Source organism: Typopeltis vanoorti, chromosome 15 (genome assembly GCF_054136105.1).
Source record: "Typopeltis vanoorti isolate ZY-2024b chromosome 15, IOZ_Tvanoo_1.0, whole genome shotgun sequence".
Classification (NCBI taxonomy): Eukaryota; Metazoa; Arthropoda; class Arachnida; order Uropygi; family Thelyphonidae; genus Typopeltis; species Typopeltis vanoorti.
In genome coordinates, this window is record NC_143563.1 from 1,987,671 (window position 1) to 2,013,216 (window position 25,546).

The following is a 25,546-nucleotide window of genomic DNA, read 5'->3' on the forward strand; positions in this document are numbered from 1 at the left end:
AAGCTGTATAACTGAGAGGAGACCTCCACATAGCCTTTAAAGGAATGCGGAGAACCGACCAGGGCTTCTGACCTAATGTCATACAATCCTCACCTTCTCGTGGTGCACCCTGTTGGGTATCTACTTTGATACTGAACGAACGAGGATGGGCTGGCAATTTGGGATTTAGCCGACCAAATTGTATTCTTATTGGTTAAACCAAAATAAAAAATGATGGTACAACATGACAAAATTTCATGCCGGCTGGGGCGTCGACCGGTTAAACAAGGTCCCCGTTGTTTTCGCCAGGGAACCAGGGCGAACAGTGAAAAGTCAGCTACTGGAACAAATCTGAAAACAAACCCCAACTCAACATCACCAGAGTTAAAGATCGGTACTATCAACGTAAGAAGCCTGAATGGCAAAGAAATGGAGCTAGCTGAGGAATTAGATAAGTACCAGATCGACATAATAGGGGTGACTGAAACAAAAAAGACCAAAACTGGTGAGATCTTTCTGAGCAATAAATACAAAATGTTATATTCAGGCAATAACAATCAAGGAAAAGAAGGAGTAGCCATAGTATTCAACACAAAATACGAGGCTAATCTTCTTGAATGGCAGTCAGTCTCAAGTAGAGTAATGTGGGCAAATATGAGAATGGGGAACTGGACAATGAGACTTATTTGTGCCTATGGTCCCACAGAAGGTTCTACTAAGGTAGAAGTGGAGGAATTTTTTGAGGCTTTAGAAAAAGCAACTGACACAATGAAAAAGGAAAAGTTGGTCCTTGTTGGGGATCTAAATAGTAGAGTAGGAAATGATTGTGAGACATACAAAAATATTTTGGGAAAATTTGGAGAAAAGAGCAAAGCTAATAATAATGGCAAATATCTGTTGGATTTCTGCTCAGGACATGGACTGGTTATTACTAACACCATGTTCCAACATAAAAATGTGCACAAATTCACATGGAGAGAAGAGGCTAAGAATAAGAAAAGTCTCATTGACTATGTTATTGTTGATAGTGATGTTTTCTCCCTGGTGCAGGACACCAGAGTGTGCAGAGGATTTGAAATTGGAAGTGATCACTATTTAGTCTTGAGCAGGATAAAATTGAATTTCATATTGAAAAGAATAACATGTAAGAAAGTTTTAAAGCGAATAAAAGTTGAGCAGCTCTCAGATGTGAACTGTAGACTAAAATACAGAAATATTATTGAAAAGAAAATGAAAGAGTTTGAGAACAGGAATCAAACCTTGGAGATTCAGTGGCAAACTCTGAAGGAAACATTGATTGATTCTGCCAGAGAGGCATGTGGTGAGGTTGTGTGCAAAGATAAAAAAATCAGAACTCCCTGGTGGACACAGGAAGTTAAAGACGCAGTGAAGGAAAAGAAGAAAGCATATCAAAAGTTCCTGGCAAATAAGTCAGCTTTTACTCTTACAGAATACAGAGACAAATGTAAGAAAGCTAAATAGTGTGTAAAACTAGCTAAACAAAAGTCATGGGAGGACTTTGGCAAGAATATAGAAAATAAATATCAAGAAGGTGGCAAAATATTCTGTAGGTTGTTGAAGAAGCTTAGGAATGGAGGAAAGAGTGCTGTAAAATTAATTAGAGATGATAAAGGTGAAATGAAAACAGGAAAAAAAGATATCCTTGAAGTATCGAGTAATTACTTTGAAAAACTGCTAAATGAAACAAGCAGTGATGACAGCACAGTGATAAAAAAACACTGACCAGGCATGCAGTCAGGAATACATATCCATACTTGAAGTAGAAAAAGCCATCAAAGGCTTGAAATGTGGAAAGGCAGCAGGAGTAGATGATATTCGACCAGAAATGCTGAAGTATGGTGGTATAAGAGTCTTACAGTGGCTGTACTGCATAGTTCAGAAAGCCTGGACAGAGGGACGAATTCCCGATGATTGGAGTAGAGCTCTCATAGTGCCCATATATAAAAAGGGAAATAAAACTGAATGTGAGAATTACAGAGGTATTTCCCTACTGAGTGTTCCTGGCAAGATCTATGCAAGTATACTTGAGAAACGGTTGAGAAGAATTGTGGAAGAAAAGCTTGGTGAAGAACAAGCTGGATTCAGGCCAAATAGAGGCTGTCAGGATCAGATCTTCACTTTACGACAAATAGTCGAGAAAGCATGGGAATATAACAAAGATCTGTATTTAAGTTTTGTCGATTTGGAAAAGGCATATGACAAGGTGCCAAGAGAGAAGCTATTCAATACGCTGCAGTTATATGGTGTCATTGGGGCATTATATCAAGCAATACTTAGTCTTTATTTGAGTTGTGAGTCAGCAGTTAGAATTGAAGGAAGTACAGGAAGATGGTTTAATGTTAAATCTGGTGTGAGACAAGGATGTACATTATCCCCTCTGTTATTCATTATCTATATGGATCACATTATGAAGGAATGTGGTATTAAACCTGATATCAAAATTGGAGATGTTAATGTCAGCTCTTTGCTTTATGCGGATGATGTTATACTTCTAAATAAATCCGCTACAAGTCTGCAAGATTCTCTGACTAAATTGAATAGCTGTTGTAATAGATATGGTATGAAGGTCAGCAATAAAAAGACAAAGACAATGAAAATAGGCAGAATCATTGAAAATGTCAACTGTGTTGTGAATGGAGAACCTGTGGAACTAGTAAAACATTTCAGCTACTTAGGCACAATTTTTACTGAAGATGGTAAACTAAATATAGAAATGGACAACAGAATCAGCAAAGCTGGTATCGTGGGAAGTCAATTGAATAAATTCATATGGAATAGTCGGAACACTAAATTAGCTGTATACAAGACTGTGTTCAAACCAATTTTAACTTATGGATCTGAGAGCTGGGTCAGAAGTAAAACACTTGACCAAAGACTAGAGACCGCAGATATGAGAGTCCTGAGAAAGATTAGAGGCATGAACAGATGGCATCAATAGCAATATCATATTAAAAATGAGGATATTAGGAAAGAACTTGACATTGTCAGCATCCAGGAATGCGTTAGCAGAGCTAATCTCAGATGGTATGGTCACTTAAATAGAATGAGAGAGGAAAGATTAGCAAAACAAGTGTTCTCTGCCAGGTTGGCAGGAAAACGACCCAGAGGAAGACCAAGATATAGGTGGATTGATACGGTACAAAGTGCCTTAGACGATAGAAATATAAGATCTGATAATGTTGGAGTCTTGACAAGTAACAGACTGATTTGGAGGAAAATTGTAGATAGGAAGTTAGTAATGATGTAATTTTTTCATGTAGTACTGTCATATCCTGTACACCCCTTGAGGGTACATGGCAGGAATTTGATGATGATGATGATTTATAATTACATACTCTGATGAGATGATCAAATCTAAGATCCTCAATCCTCGTGTGCCCTATGTTACATACTGTCTGAGGTAGTTGTCCCTCAAAAACCCAAGAAACTCATTTTCTTTACTTCCATTTGCTATCTCATCTTCCCAGTCTATATTGTCATAATTAAAATGGCCATAATGATCACTCTTTTTTTATTTGCTTGGCTAATGTGATTATACATTTCTTAGTCACTACCATCCACATTTCCAGATCTATAATATCCAACCAAGTATTTCATTCAGTTCACCTCTATCTCACACCATACTGCCTCAAAGCCATTGGCACTATTTCCCTCTTGCATCTCTATTTTATATGGACATAACTTTCTCTATCATCAATAGCAATCCTCCTCCCTTTTTGCCCTTTCTATCCTCATGAAACACATCATTTACCCTTCCATCTCTTTAATCCTGTCAGGATGTTGTCCTCATTCAGCCATGCCTCACTTATTCCAACAATTTTGGGGTGAACAGACTCAATTAATGCAACCAATTCATCTGTCTTGTTTCTTACACTTCTAGCATATGTATACAAACACAGCATCTCATTCCTGGATCAGTAACTAGTTCCACTGATACCACTCATTCAACGTGATTTCCCCATGCTTAACTCAACCATCTCTCTCTTTATTCATTTTAGAACCCTCTACAAATCCAACTATTTCCTCTTGATCCCCAGGTCATCCCCTTCCTTTCATGCCTACACATGCATTTTGTCGTCTTGGAGCATCTACCTTTCTCATGCTGTGTTCCCCTGTCCATCTTGCATACTTATTTTCTCATTCTCTATACTCATGCCACTTACCTCTTCATTCATAACCACCTCTTCAATCTCTCCTGTATTATTCTTCTGCTCTTCCACATCACTTCTTCCCACTTGATCAGATTCATTATCTGTACTCACTTTTCTAGCAGCTTCCAGGAGCAGTCTCTATGAGCAACTCACACCAAAACCACTCAAATGCAGTCCATCACCCTTATACGGTTCACTTCGTCCTTCAAACTCATTCCACACATTAACAAACCACATTCCTTTCTCCTCACATATTTCTGCTAACATATCATTCATAATCCTTGCTCTCTGCCTCATCTCACCACTGTCATACCTAGGCAACATGCTTACTACCTTTCCTATCACACTATTCTCTTTTATACATCTAAGCAATCTCCTGATATCCAATTTGACATGTTCTTTGCTCACAGTCAAGTCATTTGTACCTATTAAAACTACCAACTCTTTTGCTCGCTTACTCCTCTTATCCAATGCCTCAATCACTCTACCTTTCTACCTCCAGTAAAACATACTTTGTGCGCTCTCTCATCTCACACACCTTTAATAATTGCATTGCCATATAATGCCATTCACTGATCTTTTGTGACCTTTTTTATACCAACATTATTTGTTTTCATCATTTTCGCTCTCCCATACATTTCCCAAATTTTTTAATTTCATTCCGCATCCATTTCATCTCTTACTTCATCCTAACCAACTCAATTTTTGAATCTTCCATTGCATTTATGCTGTCATTCATTCTTTCGAATTTTCAAACTCTCAAACCCTGTATCACACTTTCGGTCTCATTCATTCTTTCGAGTTTTCATACTTTCGAACTGTGTCAAACCTTCATTCTCATTCATACTTTCGAGTTTTTGGGCTTTCTAACCTTGCGTCAAACTTTCACTCTCATTCATTCTTTCTAACATTGCATCACACTTCTGCTTTCATTCATTCTTTCAATTTCGTTGCCTTCCACCACATTCTCATCGCTTTCGTCTTTCTTACCACCAATCAAGTTTTTCAGATCACGCATTCTCTTTTTCAAAACTTTTTTTAACATTTTTTCGCTGTTCTTTTGCACCATCCTTCTCTATCAGGTGAGCACTCATTCTCCTCGTGCTATTCTCTCTACTAACACTTTCTGCCATCAACATATTTGCACTCATCAGTCCTCATTCAGCTCACACTTCGCACACACTCTTCTTCCATCTCCCTTAAATATCCACGGTTTATCAATGTAATCAAACAAGTACATATAACACACCTCGCATTTCACGAAATGACTGAAGTCGAAGTTAAATTCCTGCATGGACAAAGCCACTGCCATCTTTCCTTTGCCGGTTACTACACTAAGCTCTAATATCAATGAATTTGTAAATAAATTTAAACAAAATATCTCACACACTAATAGCACTACAAGTGCACAACCTTTATAGGAACTCTTACTCATGAACAAATACTTATATACTATTAATTATTTCAAAAAGATTTATCTGAAACTGGAGTCTTCCTTGCACACTGTTACTTCCTTCACCACATAAGTGCCCTCCCACTATGATGGTGATGAAGAGACCATCATAAAAACACTAAACTAACAGTATACAATACAGCATTTAAACCAATTTTTAACTTATGGATCTGAGAGTCGGGTTAGAAATAAGTTTTGATCAAAAACTGGAGACCACAGTCTCCAGTGTGAGAGTCCCGAGAAAGATTAAGGGACTGAAATGATGCCATCAATGTCAGTATCATACTAAAAAATGAGTATATTAGGAAAGAACTTGATGTTGTTAGCATTCAGGAATGTGGTAGCAGAGCTAATCTCAGGTATGGCCACTTTAACAGAATGGAAGAGGAAAGATTATCAAAACAAGTATTCTTTGCCAGGATGGCAAGACCCAGAGACAGACCAAAATCTATGCGAATTGATATTAAGTTGTGATAATATTAGAATTTTGATATTCAGATAACAGGTTAATTTGCTGAGAAGTTTTCCACAGAAGTTAATAATGATACTATTTTTTTCATTGTATCACTATCATGATATCCTGACACCTCTGAGGATATGTGATAGGAATTTGATCATGATGATAATTCTTTCTAAGGAATTATTCCTGACATTCAAAATATCTTCTAATGTTCAATCGAATCATTCTGGTTTTGTGACCACATTTTTATTAAAAAAGACTGTTTTTTAAAACTAAACAAGTGCTAAAAAACCAACCCGACAAGTTTCATTAGTCATCAGACTAACATCTTTTGTATTAACATCATTTTTTTTATGTTTATAAGACTAACATCTTTTGTATTAACATCATTTTTTTTATGTTTATAAGACTAACATCTTTTGTATTAACATCATTTTTTTTATGTTTATAATACCAATAAATGAACTTGTTTTTTCATAATTTCTTATAGTTTGTGCTTTAAACTGTTAGTTGTCTTTACCCCTGAAGATGTTAGTCTGACGACTAACGAAACTTGTCGGGTTTTGTTTTTTAGTACTTGTTTAGTTTTAAAAAACAGTCTTTTTTAATAAAAATGTGGTTAGAAACCTCTGCATGATTATATTCTAAATGTTCTTCTTATATTCTAATTTTTTATGTCACTCTTTTATCTCTGATTTCTTTTATAGACAATACTCTTTTCTCCATTTCTAAGCTTTTTAAGTAGCCTCCACAACATTTTCACCTTCCTGGTATTTGTTTTATGTTCTTATCAATGTCATACCATGACTTTTGTTTAACTAATTTTACACACACACACACACAGATGCATAAAACTATTTAGCTTTTTAGATTTGTCTCTGTATTCAGAGCATATTCTGACTTACTTGCTAGAAACTTTTTAAAATGCTTTATTCTTTTCTAGGATTCCCTCTTTACCTTCTTGAATTGATCACAGTGTTCTGATTTTTCTATCTTTGCAGCCATCTTCTCCACATACCTGTCTGGCTGAATCAGTCAATGTTTTCTTCAGAGTCTGCCACTGAGTCTTCTAAGTTTGGTATTTGTTTTATCAAATATACAAATATCTTCCAATGATATTTGTATATTTGAGTTTGCAGTTTCCTTACAATAACTGCTGAACTTGGATTAATTTTACAACTTTCTCACACATTTTTCAGTATAATATTCAATTTTATCTTGCTCAAAACTAAATGGCAGACGCTTCCTATTTCTAAACTGCTGTATACTGAATCAGCATGAAAACATCATTATCAACAGAATGATATAATCACGTAATCACAAGAAAGATATTTATTTAACCAAATATTTCGGTCTGGAAATAGCAGACCATCGTCGGTGGTATTACAAGAACAGTTTAAAAAATATACAAGCTAGAATACTAACAATAGATCGTTGAAATTAGAACATGCCGCGTGATGTTATATCACTAAGTTATAATACCACCGACGATGGTCTGCTATTTCCAGACCGAAATATTTGGTTAAATAAATATCTTTCTTGTGATTACGTGATTATATCATTCAGTCTTATGTCGCAAGTATCCTTAAAACAACAAATCATTATCAACAATAAAATATTCAGTGAGACTTTTCTTATTCCTAGTCTTCTCTCCTTGTGAATCAGTACACTTCCTTATGTTAGAACACAGTAGTAGTAATGACTAGTCCATGTCCTGAACAAATATCCAGCAGGTACTTACCATTAATTATTATTAGCTTTGCTCTTTCTCTAAATATTCCCAAAATAGTTCTATGTATGTGATATTTATTTCCTACTCTACTGTTTAGATATCCAAAAAGAATGCGATTTTTCTTTGTTAGCTGCCTTCTGTAATGACTTGAAAACTTCTTCCCCTTTACTAGAACCTGTGACCACAAGTCTCTCTCTCACTGTTTGAAATTACTGCCATTCAAGATGATATCTTTGTGTTAACATTAAATACTATAGCTACTTTGTTTATCTGATCACAGTTGCCTGAGTATGACATTTCACATTTATTATTTAGAAGAAGGTCGCTTTTTTTTTTTTTTTTTTTCCCTTGTTGGAGTGGTACTAATCTGATTTTTATTAACAAAATAAACTTCTTGTCAAAATTGAGTTCTATACTAATAAATGCAAGCTTGAGTACAAGTGCTCTTGCGTGTGCATGTGTGTGTATGGGGGGGGGACTTGTGAGCATGCACATTAGTCACTTTAGTTGCTAGTAGAGATACCAAGCTCATATTTCTAAAATAACAATTTTATTGAAAGGAAAGGGATATAGACATAGGTATGTGTGGAAGGAAAGCAAGTGTTACTGGTTATTTCATCTGAAAATTACCCGAATAGGGTGAGGGCATTGGCATGTGATATTTATGGGTTAGTGAGTCAGTTGGAGCCAAATATAGAAAAGGAGAAATGCTTGACATTGCTACTTAAGAGTAGACCCAGGGCATGAGTTTAAGCTATTCATGACTTATTTTTTCACGGTATTAACAACACCTCACACACTTTTATCACAAAGATGTTTTATTAACGCTTATATTTTGCTGATTTTCAACTCAGCATCAGAGCACAACACACTTGTATACGCGATAGTGAGTGAGTGAAACAATATAATTGCAGAAGACAAAAGATTTAAAATCCTGTTTTTGATGCCCTCTAACGGGGGGGGAGCAGCTATCCAGGAGTTTTTCTTAGGATAACTGTCTCCCAAATTTTTGGCAAATTAATGCAACCATATTTGTTAAGGTTGGGAGAATTCTTCAAAGCCATTGCTGACTCAAAAAATAATCTATAACGACTCCTAAATAGCACATTTGTTTTCCTCCATCTAATCCTGTGTGAAGGAGTGTCCAAAGCGTGGTCTGCCAGTCCCGACTCGCCATAGTAATGGTAGCGAATGTATCTTTCATGTTCTTCCAGGCCGATGTTCACTGATCTTCCTGTTTGCCCATAATAGGCCAAGTCACAGTCACAAGGCACTTCATACACTCCTGGGTGTGCTAAAGGGTGAAGTTTATCCTTAGGCGAGCGGATCAGAGTTGCCAGCTTGACATGAGGTTTGAAAGTAGTGCAAAGGCCATGTTTCAACAATACTTTGGCTATCTTTTCCGATGTACCTCTGATATAGGGAATAGAAATGGTCATGTTGTATTCTTGTGTATTAGGGGAGTGCAAAGTAATGGGCCTATGTAGTATTTTATCTATTTTGTAGGGATTGTAGCCATTGGCTAAGAACATATGGCTCAGGTATTGGAGTTCAGTGGTCAGAGCTGTATCGTTAGAACAAATGGCTCTGGCTTTAAGTGTTTTTAAAATGCCGTACTGTTGGACTGGATGATGATGTGATTGTTTATGTAGGTATCTTCCTGTGTGTGTAGGCTTTCTGTAAATAGAAAAAGATAGTGATCCATCTGAAAGACGGGTAACTAATGTGTCAAGAAATGGTAAACGGTTATTTTACCATTTCTTGATTATTTTTCTACTGTGAAGTGAATTTTGGGGTGTTGGCTGTTTAGGTAGGTGACAAAAGCATCCAAAGTGTCTTGTCCATGGGGCCAGATGGCAAACACATCATCTACATAGCGTAACCACACTTGTGGCTTGTATGTAGCTGTGGTAAGTACTTTGTTTTCAAAGTGTTCCATGTAAAAATTTGCTAATGGGGAAGAGAGGAGAAGAACCCATAGCAGTACCATTAATCTGTTTGTAGAATTTTCCTCCCCATGTAAAGTAACCTGCATTCATGGTAAATTGAAATAATTCAAAAATATCAGGGGGAAATTTAGACTTAATTAAATCAAGAGTGTCTATAAGTGGTACATTGGTAAATAAGGAGGTGACATCGAAACTAACCATTATGTCTGAATCTTTTAGGATTAGATTTTTAACCACTGTTTTGAAATGGACTGAATTTTTTACAAAAGTAGAGTAGTTGCCAGTAACAGGAACAAGCAACTTGGCTAAATGCCGGGCCAGTTTATATGTGGAACTATCTATGCTATCGACTATGGGGCATAGGGGGATATTAGTTTTGTGTATATTTGGTAATCCATAAATACAGGGTGATTTAACATGAATTGGTTTTATTTTCCTGATGATTTCTTTGCACCATGATGTCACTTTTTTCAGTAATTTTCTGACTTTTTTCTTTTGAGACATCATAGGATCTCGATGTATAATTTGATATGTGGAACTGTCACATATGAGATCTTGCATTTTTCTGTTATACTCTTCGTGATTCATGATAATTGTTGCATTTCCTTTATCGGCTTTTGTAATAATATTTTTATTATTATATAACTTTTTTAGGGCAGTTATTTGCTTGCGTGGTATATTGCTTTTTGGAGGCTTAGCCTTGTTTAGAATACTTGCTATATCTAGTCGCACGTTATTGGCCGAAGATCGTGGATACCCTGTTCTACTTTCATCATAATTTCTAGTTTAGGAATTTGTTTGAGCGTGACAGCAAAGTTATGTCCTAGACTGAGAGCGTTCGTGGCTTCTTCAGTGAGTGTTTCCGACAATAGGTTTATGAACCACGTTGTCTCGTCGAAGTTGCAGTCCATACTTTGTATGTTGGCACTGTTGTAGGAGTTCATATTTCTTTAGGTGTTTGCTTTTTACTTTTGTGAATTCTTTTTTTGCTGTAACTTTGGAGATGTGCTGTAGGACAGTCCATATTTTAGGATTTAACACGTTGATTAGTTCTTGTTGTAGAGTTGTGATAGAGCTGTTTAGCTTACTAAGCTCTGTGCGAGTAGCGGCGATTTGTTCTTGAAGAAGCGCTAAACTTGCCCGTCAATAAATACGATGTGCCTTTGCCGATTGTAACTTTTCTTTGAATTTCAGAAAAGATGGGACTTTAGATCTTTTGTCTTTTGCAATTATATTGTTTCACTCACTCACTGTCGCATATACAAGTGTGTTGTTCTCTGTTGATGCCGAGTTGAAAATCAGCGAAATATAAGCGTTTATAAAACATCTTTGTGATAAAAGTTTGTGAGGTGTACCGTGAAAAAAATAAGTCATGAATAACCATCAACGCCTAAGCTTACCTGTTAGATTGAGTTTAAGCTAGTTTGTTTATATAGGTATACCACCAATTTTCTGGGAAAGGATGGTCTGCCACCTCCTTTAGTTCAGACAAAATTACAAGAGCCCATATGAAATTCCATTGAGCTGCCACAGTTGTGTGTGGCATGCAATCACTTAATTATTTACATCTACAGGTGTTGTTGATCCCCAAAAGTAACTTAAGAGTTACTTTTGAGTAACCCTTAAGTTACTTTGCTTCAATTTAACTATCTCTATCTAAGTAAAGTCCATTTCATAGTGGTGTCAAGCATTAGCACAAGTCCATGTCAATACAAGATAAGATAAAAGAGTTGTAAGAAGTCTGCCACAGTGTTTTGGTGAGGAAACTGCATTACAATTATGATATTGGTTTATCATCTGTTTTTGATATAAAGTAGTAAAGACACAAAATTCTGAAATTATTTTCCAGAAAAACTATGAAAAATGGTAATAGTACTGTGCATAATCGAATGTCAGAATGATGGGATAGAATTATCAGGCAACATGTTAATTGAACAGACTTAAGTTATTCCATCAAAAGCTTTAATTAGGACATAAATATGACTATATATAAGGGGAATAGCTTCAATTGTTGAAGAAACACCTTGGAATTTCCATGCATAAGGTGTGCTATGTATGTGGTGAAAAATGACTGAAGGCTGAGTACATCTTGAGGCCTACCAGAAGAGTGCAAACTCTTCTCAATGAACAATTTTGCAAGTTTGAAGAGAATCTGATTGAGTGAATGAACTCTGACAAAAGCACATCTGTTGTTCATCACTATACAGACCCTGAAATTATCAATATTGGTCTTAATCCTGGTGAAAATTTCAGAAGTTAATTGAGTTGAAGGATGAATTCATCAAAGGGCTAGAGTACTGCACCATTGGGATAGAACATAAACTGGTTAATTTTCATTTAATGTATGAAAATTTGCATCAAAGCACATTAAACAAATAAATTTTCAGTCCATAGTGCTTTAGAGACATGGGAAAAGTGTAATTAGTGGGGTCAGTGCATCGGTGATTATTTATTATATATGACCTCTGTTGGCCCAGCAAAATAGCTAATCCAGCAAGACTGGAATCCAGGGTACCAAGAATAAAGAAGACACATAAAGTCCCTGCAAGTAGTCTTGCATCCTTAAGTTATGCTGATATAATACATGGTCTGATTTATGTTACTGCAATCTGGTTGTCAAGTAAAGCCTCCATAGCTCAGTCAGTATAGATGAAGCCCTTTGGTCGGAAAGACCTGGGTTCGATTCCTGTCCATGACGTGAGGAACCTTTATCTAGTGTCTTTCAACTAAAGGTGAGTTAGCCAGTCACATACAAAGGTGGAGGGTTTTTCCCCTCCTGGAAACTTTGATTTTTCTTCCATCAGAATAGACAAACTGGCCCCGTGAACACACCCACTTCTACAGACAAAAATCTCTCTCCCCTTCAACGTCAGGCTCCACAACAAATCGGTTGGGATCATATATGTAAAGTCACATCATGTAAGAAGGCCAACCCCAAATAGATGGGATAAGGCAGAAGAGGAAGAAGAAGAATCTTGTTGTCAAATATAATGATACACTATTGAGCTCTAATGGAGGAATTGAATTCTTATAAAGGAACAATGAAATCTTAGCAGCATATCTGTTATTGTGGTGGTAGTGAATATAATTTGGTATTGAAATAAATGTTACTAGAGAGCACCATATTTTAGAGAAATCTAAATTTCATATATCTCAGTGGCATGTGACTCTTCTTTGGTCTTGATTAATGTTTTCATTATTAATTAGTTTAATGTTTTCATAATTCTGTGGTCCGCACGGTTAGCCTAGTGGCTGTGCGCTTCGCAACCATATGACGGGAAGGAGTGTCCCAGGTTCGATTTCCGTCGAAGACATGAGGAATTTGAGGATCCTCCACATACAGCCATAGCCAAGTTAGTTGGTCTTGGGTGCAAGCAGTAGGGTTTTTTCCATCAGTTTATCTGGCGTTTTTCATCCCACAAGCAGGCAAACCGGCCCCGTGAACACACAGATCTACAGCCATAAATACTTAACCCCCATGATGGGGCTCAACTCGCCCCAATAGGGACAGGGGAGAAAAGGAGAGGAAACTCTATACGAATAAATAATTCTGTGCAAAATCTTGAGTTTGTGATGATAGGTATTTTTGATCATTTTTCCTTCATTATGACCATAATTGTTGGAAATGCTAGTCTGCCCACAATGTTTTCATCCCAGAGCTGTTCTGCTAGTTTTTGCATATTTTCCACAAATCATGTTGCAATAACAACTAACTTCAACGTCAAAAGATGGGATAGAATCATCAAGCAGTATGTTAATTGAACACGCTGCTTCTCCAGATTAACTTCTCCTGCTCCCAGTAATACACATATTGCCAGGTTGGATCAGATCTCTCTTTGCTAGTTATAAATGCATCAATAGCATCCTCAGAATAACATAACATATTACCATGGTAAGAGGAGCACACTGTGTGATTTGGGAGTATTCATCCTTTCAGACACTACTAATCCATCCATACTAGAAGCATCAGCTTCAGACCATTAAGCATCTACCATAGTTCACAGTTTTAGTAAAAAGGCTTCAGAAGAATACTAAACGACTTGGATGCTTAAAATGTCTTTTGGTCCTGATGGCATCTCTCTCCAGATGTACCCTAACATTGTGCTCTATAGCTGACACGTGACCTTTATTGTCTCTACAAACTTCTGTGCTCAGCTGGCACTGATCCCAGCACATGGAAACAAGCATATATCCAATTTATTCTAAAAAAGATTTATATAAGTCTGCTGTCCAACTATTGGCCAGTTGCCATCACCTCATTCCTCTCCAAAATAATAGAGAAAGTCATCGACAGTTAACTTCTCCAGTACCTAGAGGCCCACCATTTAATCATCGTCCAGCATTGGATACATCATGAAAAAGGTTTGGGGAAATGTGCTGTCGCTCTTGACATTTCCAGGCTTTTGATCATATTTGGCATTGCTCTCCATTAAGCAAATTGCCATCCTCTGTGATTTGGCAGCAAGCTTTGTCTCTGGTTGTTCACTGTGTCATTGTGAATGGCTTCTTATCTTCAAGCTGCATCACCAATGAAGGAGTGTGTTTGGGTTCTGTTCAATCATCTATCCTCTTACCAGTACATAATTGACCTACTCTTAGTCACCATCAAGCATACAGTTTTGCTTACGATAGTACACCCCATTCATCTCACTCATTCAATAAACTGCATTGCTCAGACATCCCAAACTTCGAGATCATCTGCAATCAGTGCCTTAAATACTGATCTTCATACCATCCTTCAATGGGTTAAGGATAACCTGGTCACCTTCAATGTTATAGTCTCTACTATTGATTTCCATAGGTGATCTGTAGTTAATATTCAGCTGCCCTTCTATAGAAACTGAGGCTACAGTTACTTACTTAATGCTTGTGCTCGCAAAATGGAACGACGTAGGCTCTTTGCATTCTGGGCTGCTTGTTTCCACATTGGAACCTGTTGATAAGATGTAAGACCCTTTACATGCTATGCACGATATTTCTCTAAGTATTTAATATCAAATTCATAATAATCATATTTTCTCCAACTCTCATATTAAATTTTAAAAGTTTAAGTTGGTTTGAGAGAAGGGGTATGAGTCTTAACCAAGGGAAGCATTATACAAATGTAAGCGCAATTAAACAGAGGTTAACAATGGAGGAGTTTAATTTACTATAAAAATGTAAGCTATCTGTAAAAGTATCTAAAATTATCCTAAGGAATGTTTAAATTTACTTAGTTTAAATTTTTAAACATTTAAATGTTTCAATTTTTTAAAATTATTAATTTTTTCCAGGGACCTATGTGGAGAACAATTAGAGGAAAGGGACTTTCATACAACTATAATATTTCTGTTGAACCTAACAAGGGTCTCATATATCTCAATTTGCAGAAGTCTACACATTTGCTGAAGGCATATCAGGAGGCTAAAAACATTGTGGTAAATATCCTATTTTTGAATTAAAAAAAAAAAAAAAAAAAAAAAAATTCTGTTCTGGTTGGGTGAGTTGATAGTATCTCTGTTTTGCAGCCTTCAGGTTATGGGTTCAAATCCCATTGTGACATAAATGCTTATATAATTACCACCTGCAGTAACAGTGTAATGCAGGCGTTCCCAACCCTATGCCCGCGGGAAACATGCCGCCCATCGACCAATTTGTGTGTGCCCGCCGCTGTTCACCGTGTGCTATATAGTTTGAAATAATCACATGCACATCACGCAACAATTCATGGCATGCTATATGATGCATGCGTTAATGACACATGACGAGTATTAAACACATACGATGTAAAGTTGACATGCATTCGAAGTTGTTCATTCCAGTTCTTAAACTGGAATGAACAACTTCGAATGCGTGTCTACTTAGCGTGTCTACGTAGCACAACTGGAAGAACAACGGTACATTGTACCCTTCGATTGGAATAGGTCTAAGTTCGATTCTCGTCGCGACGAGAGAAATCTTTATCTGGCCAATTTTAATCGGAAGTGAGTTAGCCTCTCTCATACAGAGGTAGCAGGGTTTTTCTCCCATTGGCGTTGATGGAGATGATTCGTAGTAGAGGTTCGGTGTAGTGGTTGAGACAGTTGTAGGTATCCTCCCGCAATGAGTCTTCGGACTCCTTGGAGGTGTCACGAATAATAATAATAAAAATAATAAAAAAATATCATCATATTCTCCTAATTATGAAGCACTGGCCAATGAAATGCAATGCCAAAGATACTATCAACTTTACTGACATAAGGGGTGAAGCAAAAGCTTTTCATATTCCCTGCTGTCTTAAGAGAAACTGTGAGTGGAGAAAGTTTATGAGCTAATTGCTCGCCCTGAGTGGGCTAGGAGATTAATCCTCAGTGTTGAAGTTCAGGATGGCTTTAGATCTTTTATGTTTGAAATAATCCATTGCGTCATAATCTGCAGCCAGTTGGATCAGTTTGTTAGGGTGCACAGATGCTTTTGAGAAGAATTTGATTGCTATAGTCTGCATGAAAGTGTAAATATAGGGGACATTTGTGTCCCAGATTAGCTGGACAGTTCGGATGAACCATGGGACACCCAGGATCATTCTGAGACATTTATTCTGGATATGTTGTAATTTGAGAATCTTAGTATTTGCAGTATGACTCCAGGCCAGTGAAGCATAGATTCTAGTGCTCAGCTTACTGTTTCTGTTAATTAGCAGATAGAGCTGGGCTATGGTTTTTGATGTGTTTGCACAGAGGGTCTTGATATGGGAGCTGAAAGTCAGTTTTCTGTCTAATATTAATCCACTAACTTACATATATATATTTAAATTTTTATATAATGTAAATTTTTAAGTAATAAAACATTTGATTATAATGTAAACTTTGTATGTATTCATTTAATAAAAGAATTTAAAAAATTTGCTTGAAAAAATAAATGGTGCCCGTCGCCCTACCAGTATTTTAGAATGTGCTCTAGGAAACAAAAAGGTTGGGAACCCCTGGTCTAATGTATTGAATACATCATATAACACTCACTCAACACTTCATTCTCATTGTAATAACATATCCGAAACATACTTATAAGATTCTGGAAAGGTCTTATTGAGCATGTGTATGATCTTCCTGGCCAAAAGCATTCCACGAGAGGAAATAACACCCTTTGTAATTGTATAAAGAATGCTATACAATTACAAGATTGTTATCACCAAAGGGGAAAAAAATTCTTCCTACCAGATTATGAATCAAAATCCCATTAATGCATAAAAAAATATTTTTTAAAAAAATTACATATACTGGCTTTAAAAGAAAAATCATTAACAAGCTCATTGCTACATACAGAGTTGCCAAGGAGTAGGCAAAGTGATTTTGTCAACTGCTTTTGCCTCTCCTCCATATCTCACAGTTAACTCCAGAAATTCTATTAAAAAAATAAGTCCTTAAAAATTCAGAAACATTGTCAGAAATATCTGACAATGTTGAGCGCTTGACAGATAACAGATTAGTTTTGGGAAGAAGTTTTCTATACATGATATAATATAATGCTAGTATGTAAACTACATAAAACAGAGTAGTATATCTCTCCTACATTTGGTTTTTGATGTGTCACAGACAAAATTTCAAATTCAGTACATCAATAAAGGATTAAAGTTGGGTTTCTTCCTGCTCAACAAAATTTCATGTCTTTTTTGGCATTCAAAACTTCTTTCCCATCTGCTACTTAAGAAAACAGATGCTTCTTCGATCATCTGTACTTATTTGTGTTAGGTAGGACAAGACAGAACAGGTAGGTCAGGAGAGATACACATGCCAAAACATTTTATGGACATAGAGAAAAAAAAAAGAAAATATAAATAGGAATTGGCAGCACACATAACAGAATTCAAGCATGTTTATTTGACAATGAACTGAAATGGTCTATGTAAATTACAATTTCTATTCCATAGCTTTTAAGAAATCATCTGAAATATTAAAATATCCAAAACAAGGTGTGATCTTACACCAATTCTGGTCCACATAAGATCTCTTTCCTCTCCTTGGACTGAGATTTACCTGGCATAAACTCGAGCATCATTATCTTCCTCAACCTCTAAAGGAGAAGGCATTATATTCTTCTTACAGTGCTACTTTTCATCCATCCAGCTTAACTCTATATCCCAAATCTGCCCATTTTAGAATACTGTTTGTATGTTTGTGGTGATGAACTTAAACCTCAAAAATTTCTCAATGCTGTCCAGAAGAGAGCTACAGATAAACCCTCCTCAATATCACTTCAACCTCTATCTCACAGAAGCACTGTTTCAGTTCTGTCTTTTCAACAGGTACTTCCATCGTCACTGCTTCACTGAACTGGAAACCAACATTCCTCCACTTTCTGTTGGACCTGTTGAAACAAGAGCAACAGCTGCCCAAATCCATATTCAGTACAGCTGCAAATACACCAAACTTCCTCCTTCTTTTCCTCATTTATTCTATATACTTCTGTCTTATGGAACAGCCTTCCACATGAAGTATTTCCAAACAAGTACACCTTCTGTAACATGTTTGCTATTTATAAGCGTGCTTGGTTACTGCGCCTTTGTAATGATTAATGCGTTATTGTAATATCTTTATTCTAATTGGCAGTGCGCTTTTGCTTTCATAACCTTTCTTACTTATTCTATTGTGTACTATGTTTATCCACCTTTCCTATTTACTAGTCGTATGCCTATGAACACTGAAAAATTTATTTGTTATGACTGTGCCACAAGTATTTCTATATTGGCACAAGACTTAGTAATATGTCCGGTAGATCTCTCTTACTAACATAAATTCCCTCACTAAAGTTAACATAAACAGTTGTGGTTCTCAAATATTTAACTACGCTTTTAATGCCTTAGTTGTTTCCTGCTCACAATCCGAGGAGAGTCATTAAAGCTTTTTCATATATATATATATATATATATATATATATATATATATATATATGCATGGTTCATTTAATTGGTTGTTAAACATATTTTTTAAAAGAATTGAATGACATAAACCAAAAGAAAAGGAAAAAAGGTTTAATAGTATCACACGACTAGTTTCGGCTTTTTTTTTTACAGCCTTCAAGTGTTTTTATATAAAAGAAAAGAAAAATCATTACACATTGAAGATAAAATCTGTAAACAGCACAGGAAAGTCACTATACATATTTAACGTGAAAATGTTGTAGTTAACGTATTCAAAGCTGTTCCTTCGTTGGTCACATTGTTGGGTGAATGTGCACGAGCGCCAGTATTTGATCACAGCAGAATGACAGTCTGGGTGATTGTAGCTTAAATTATTATTTAAATGTACAGGGTTAAGGATGATTTCTCTAGATTCTACAATTTTTCTCTCCAATTGGTCACGGCAATGGAAAATGTTGTTAGATAGAATCGGCCGAAAAAAGAATATGGCAGGATAAAGCACTGGCACGTGTTCTCTTGTAAGCGATGTCCCTCCTGTACTCCATACGCAATTCAATAGACTTATCCATCTGGCCAAAGTAAGGAATGTCACAGTCACACCATATCTTATACACACCAGGATATTTTAGATTGTGATGACTAGGCTCTGGACGGCTCACTAGAGAGCAAATCTTAGGAAGCAGAGTAAATAAAGTTCTAATGTTATATTTTTTGAGAACCTTCGCTAATTTTTGGGAAACTGAGTTTATGTATGGTATAGATATATTGCCTTTAACATAATAATTTAAGCTACAACTTCCCAGACTGTCATTCTGCTGTGATCAAATACTGGTGCTCACAAGATGCTATACGCACGCATTCACCCAATAATGCGACCAACGAGGGAACGGCTTTGAATACGTTAACTACAACATTTTCGCATTAAATATGTATACTGACTTTCCTGTGCTGTTTACAGTTTTTATCTTCAATGTTTAATGATTTTTTCTTTTCTTTTATATAAAAACACTTGAAGAAGGCTGTAAAAAAAAAAAAAAAAAAAAAAAAAAAAGCCAAAACTAGTCGTGATACTATTAAACCTTTTTCCTTTTCTCTCGGTTTATGTCATTCAATTCTTTTTTAAAAAAAATATATATATATATATGTATAAATAAATGAAAAATAAAAAATGCAGTGAAGGTGAAGAACCTATAGCCTTGCCTTGTAGTCACCCAGTTTTTGGCTCATTGCATTGTTACAGCAAGATGGTTTGATGTAAATTTAGTGTAAAGTGTACACTATCTGCTGTTATTCATCATCTATATAGATCACATTATGAATGAAAGTATCATTTAGGCTTGATAACAAAATTGGAGATGTTAATCTCAGGCCTTTGTGTAGATGAAGCTGCACCCAATGGTCCGTACAGGGGACCAAAAGACTTCCTCTAGGCAAGTTTTTACTCGGTCCTTTCAAAGTTGGCTTTGCGTTGCTGATAGTCTTTTTGCATCTCTTGTGAACTTAGTGTGAATCAGGAGTTTTAGTGTTGAGCCACTTGTGATATACCAATTTTTTGTTGCACTGTGTTCAGCATTCTTGTTGGAGAACATGGATAGTGGTTATGGATTTTGAGTGAAATGAAGGCCTTTATTTCAGTGACAGTTGTTTCTTTTATTCTGTCAGAGCAGGTGTTTGGATCAGAATTGTAAAAACAGTAATCAGTCCAAGGAAAGGAACAGAAATCACAGTGGTAATCCCATTTGGCATCATTGTGGTGTGAAAGAGTGTTGAATTGGGACTGATTGGTTGAAGGACTTTCCATAGAAAAGAAAACTTGAATGAAGTTATGGTCTGAGTTACCAAGAAGAGAACAGACATCTACAGTATGTTTTGAAGGAGATCTGGTTAAAAAGGGATTAAGGATGATGCAGAGAAGCTAATATGGTATGCTAGTGGGTAGATGAGCAATTTGGGAAGGATCATTATTAACAGCAAATACTCTTCCAGTCTCTCACTGGAATTTTAGAAGAAAGTTGTTACATTTAACAGTTTTAACTTTACAAGGTAGTAGTGCTTTACAAGTTGGTTGTAACATAACTGAACCAAAAGAATTATGTCTGTTTACTGTTGTGCAATGAGACAAGTGTATTATGTATATTAATCACATAAGATCTCTTGCTGAGTGATCTGTTTGCAGAATGAAAAATCTTGATATCTTGATATGCAGTCAAATTCACCTTAAATTGAAAAGCTGTTATAAAGACTCCCTGTATTCTAGATGAGTTTTAAATTTGAATCTTTCCAAATGAAAAAAAAGTGCAATACCTGTGGTGGAAATGTGTGTCTTAATTCCATTGTCAGTGTGTATATATTGTCACTTGCTAACCAGAATGTTCTATGGGAGAGGCAGATTAATAGGAAACATGTGATTAACAGCTATGGTGAGCTGTAATTGCACTGCTATTACAACTCATAACATTTGGATTAAAACTGCACAAAATTTATAAAATAAGTTAAAATTGCAGACATCCAAAATCAGAAACATTTCTTTGCATGAGTTGAGGATCATTTTGGAAGAATGATTCATTAAAATAAATCACAGGGTTTTCTGAAAATTACCTTCATTATTTAGGATGTTTCATTTGCATTACTTAAATATGTGTTAAGGTGAATCAGATACTGATTGCATCATTGGCAATAATGCAGTGAGTTTAAATTTTCCAAAGCACATTCTAATTTATTTCTCGTGTGTATTTGCAATAGGAATCTCATCTTAATGGAACAACAGAGTTTGATGAATCATTGTTAGAATCTGCTTGCAGTAGCTTGATGTTTGAGGAAATTGGTAAAGAGATGACAATTCCGATGGTTACGCAGCAGTCACTGCTTGCATATTTCAGGAATGTTGATATTAATTACACCAGGTAATAGTTTAAAACATGTTAATGTAACTAAATTTTTTTAAAATTAATAATGAAATTAATGTGTCCTTTTTTTAATGCTTGTGACATCTAGAGATGGCTTTATTATAGGTATTATAATATTTTTGTTTAGAAGAGTTCTATATGTAAAAGTAATAATGTTGGATTCGTGAAAGGGCAGATAATTCCAAGGATGCTCAGAAATTATTTATGTATCTATCACTATCGTAAAAAATGTATATCAGGGGTATTTCTCATGCATGATCTCATGATCATCAGTGAACAAAAGAAAATTCTTAGAAAACCAAGCGAAATATAAATAAAATAGAAATAAATACTTATAACAAGTCCAACAAATTTGACAAAATGATTTGCTTCTCCATCAACCCACATGTATTTTTTCATGCCTATATGAATCACCTGATCAACATTATTAGTTCATTGGATTAGCCCTGCCCTATGGTTATTTTCTGAGCTAACAATGTATACAGTGGCTGTCTATTATATACCTATATTACTATTATACAGGTATCTCCATGGAGTCAGAAGACTCGTCACTGAAGATTCATTATTCACGCTAGAGAGGCATGATAAGTATCTCACAATACCTATCATATCTCTCCTTAAACTCATTCATTGACGAAGTACTCATAACCACTTCTGGCAACCCAGCATAATATACATATAGAGAACTATATAGCTATCTATATTAGAGTGGTCTGAAAAGTTCTTGGCCATGATTATAGATGGCAACACTATTAGCAAGATTTTTTTTTTCTAAGTTCGTACGTCTGTCATAAGCATCCATGTGAAATTGCAAATAATTCTATCAAGTAGTTTGTTTCATACAGCTGTCTCAAGAAAAAGTGTTGTTTGTATCCCTTGAAATGGATAAAATTGAGTATCATACGGTTATAAAATTCTTTGTAAAGAAGGTTTAACGCCAAAAGAAATTCATTTGAAGATCATAAAAGTTTGTGGGCACTCTTCTCCTTCATTTTCAACAATTAAGAAATGGTCTGCTGAGTTTAAACGTGGTCGTACCAGCCTTGAAGATGATCCACATGAAGGACATCCAAAAAGTGTAACAACACCAGAAATCATTGATCAAGTGCACGATATGGTATTGGATAACTGGCGAGTCAAAGTGCATGAAATTGCTGAGACTATAGGCATTTCAAATGAAAATGCTTTGCACAAGATGGGTGCCGTGCTTGCTCACAGTAGATCAAAGATGCACATGCATGAAAATCTCTGAACAGTGCTTGGAGCAATTTAACAAGAATAAAACTGATTTTGTGCACCGATTTATTACTATGGATGAGAATTGGATTCCATTAAACACAGAATCCAAACAGCAGTCAAAACAGTGGACAGAAGCCGGTTGTTCACTGCCAAAGAAGCTGAACCCATCAGCAGGAGGAAAGGTCATGGCATCGGTGTTTTGGAATGCTAAAGGCATTTTGTTTATTAATTGTCTTGAAAAGGGTAAAACAATAACCGGGGAATATTATTCCAATCTTTCAACTAGACTAGAGAAAAAATTTGTGAGAAAAGGCCCGGTTTGCAGAAGAAAAAAGACATTTCGTGAGGACACTTCACCTGCCCACAAAGGTGTTTTGGCAATGGGAAAATTAAGGGATCTGCACTATGAATTGTTGGAACATCCACCCTATTCCACAGATTTGGCTCCCTCTGGCTTCTATCTCTTCCCAAAATTGAAACTCTTCCTCACTGGTCAGCATTTTTCTTTGAATCAAGAGGTGATTGCAGCTGTAGACGTGTTTTGCAGATTTTCTGAGAACCACTACAGGGATGGGATAATGGCACTGGAGCATCACTGGAATAAACGTATTAGTCTTAAGGGAGATTATGTTGAAAAATAAAAATAATTTTGAAATTATAAATTCATTGTTAGGCCGAGAACTTTTCAGACCACCCTCGTAATTTGCAAAGAAATCTCTCTTCGTAAGTTTTTTTTTTTTTTAAATTGTCATCATACATGCACATATGCATGACTACAGTTTATAGTATCATGTTATTTACTCCACTCAATGTCACAAATGTTAATTATTAATAATCTGTTTGCCAGTAATGAAAGTCTATTCACACAAGTTCTTTCTCTTGCTTATATTTCCCGACCTTGTTAATTATGTTTCGCATATTTACGCCTTTCAGTAATTCAAATATATCAACCAAATATAGCAGTTTTCTTAATATATCCCAGTTTTCTGGTATATCCCAAAACAAACGTATTAGCCATACACACACGCACGCGCGCACACACACACACAATCCAGATTTGGTTACAATTGAAGAACCATCATGATATGTGGTGCATGCACGGTGTCATGGAGCACTGTGTTTTCTCTCACCTTGCCAGATGTTTAAGGTAGTAGCGAGAAAGGTCCAATCACCTGAACATGAACATATTAAACTTCAGGACTACTCATATCTACTCTGTGTAGTCCTTCTGATGTGAGGAGGTGCAATACCAGACAGTGAGTATAGATAGTAATTTTTGTAGGCTTAAGGCAGCCGGTGATGTGCCGACATGTTTCATTAAGAACCTTATCAATAATTTTGACATGTGATGATCTTTCCCAAACAGGGCTAGCATACTTGGCTGTTGAAAAGCAGAGTGCCAGCAGAGGTATACAGTACTTGTGGATTTGCACCTCATCGAGATGATGTTAATCGGCACAGAATATTATTAAGTGTTTGAGTTTTAGCTGCTGCCTTCTCTATGTGTCACTTATAATTTAAGGTCCTATCTAGTGTAACACCTAGGTAAGTTGGATTTGGATAATTGACCAGTGACCAGAAACAACTAAATGATGAACGGCATCCTTTGTATGGACATGTTGCAGTACATAAGAGGCTAAGATCAAGGAAAAGTTTTATTCACTCAGTGAAACCATTGGTTGATTCCATAAAAGCTACAAGGTCAACAATGTGGCAAGAAATCTCCAGTGGCTCTGAACTTAAACGAATCTCTTCCTTCCAGCTTACATCTTGACTGGCAAAGATGGAAGACATTGAATAGACTTTGTTCCAGAATGGGCAGATCAAAGCAGAATATGGTCAGGTGGGGTTACACAGACAATGACAGCTGCTCATGTGGTGAAACATAAACCATGGATCATCTGCAATGCTGCTGCTGCTTCTTTTCAGCCATTTTCTGTCCACGGCTGGATGAAGGCCTCCTCCAGTTCTTTCCACCTTTCTCTGTTCTTGGCAATGGTTGACCAATTTTCCCCAACAAAATTTGACAATTCATCACTCCACCTTCTTTTAGGACATCCTCGGCCTTGTTTCCCTTCTCTAGGAATCCAGTTTGTTAGTATGGTGGTCCATCACTCATCTTCTTTTCTGGATAGATGTCCGGCCCATTTCCATTTTAGTCGCTTGTGGTGAAGAATGATATCAGTGACGCGAGTCTGGCTCTTATCCAGGTGTTTCGCTTATCTTTTAATGTGATGCCTAGCATCAACCTCTCCATTTTTCTTTGAGTTAATTTATTTACCAGTGCTTTTGTTAGCGACCCAGTTTCACAACCATATGAGATGACTGAAAGCATACACTGGTTAAATGTCTTCATTTTTAAACAGAGTGGGACATCATTATTTTGAAAAATGCTTTTCAATTTTCTGAATGCACTCCAGGCAAGTTTAACTCTCCTATTTATTTCCTTTTGGAGTCCACAGTTTATATCAATAAGATGACTAAGTATGTATATGAAGAGACTCTTTCCAAGAAATTGTTTTCTATTATTATGTTTTTTGATGTTACAAAATGATTAAAGATGATTTTAGTTTTTTCTCTATTTATCTTTAGACCAACTTTTCTGCTTTCATGATATAGGTCTTCTGGAGTGTTTGCAAAAATTATGATATCATCTGCATATTTTAGGTGTGTTAAGTTTCTGTTATTAATTTTTATACCAAGGTTTGTCCAGTTTATATTATTAAATATTTCTTGACGGACTGCTGCAAAGATTTTGGGTGATAGAGAGTCTCCTTGTCG

General features: G+C 36.1%; 1 protein-coding gene across 1 annotated transcript in view; it reads left to right on the plus strand.

The window, feature by feature from the left end:
- LOC150098309 (uncharacterized protein C05D11.1-like) overlaps positions 1–25,546 on the plus strand; it is a 287,991-nt gene that overhangs the window by 236,889 nt on the left and 25,556 nt on the right. Inside the window, exons 16-17 of the mRNA XM_090405135.1 lie at positions 15,019–15,162; positions 21,363–21,523. Of these exons, the coding sequence (XP_090261261.1) occupies positions 15,019–15,162; positions 21,363–21,523 (305 nt within the window). The remainder of the gene's footprint in view (positions 1–15,018; positions 15,163–21,362; positions 21,524–25,546) is intronic.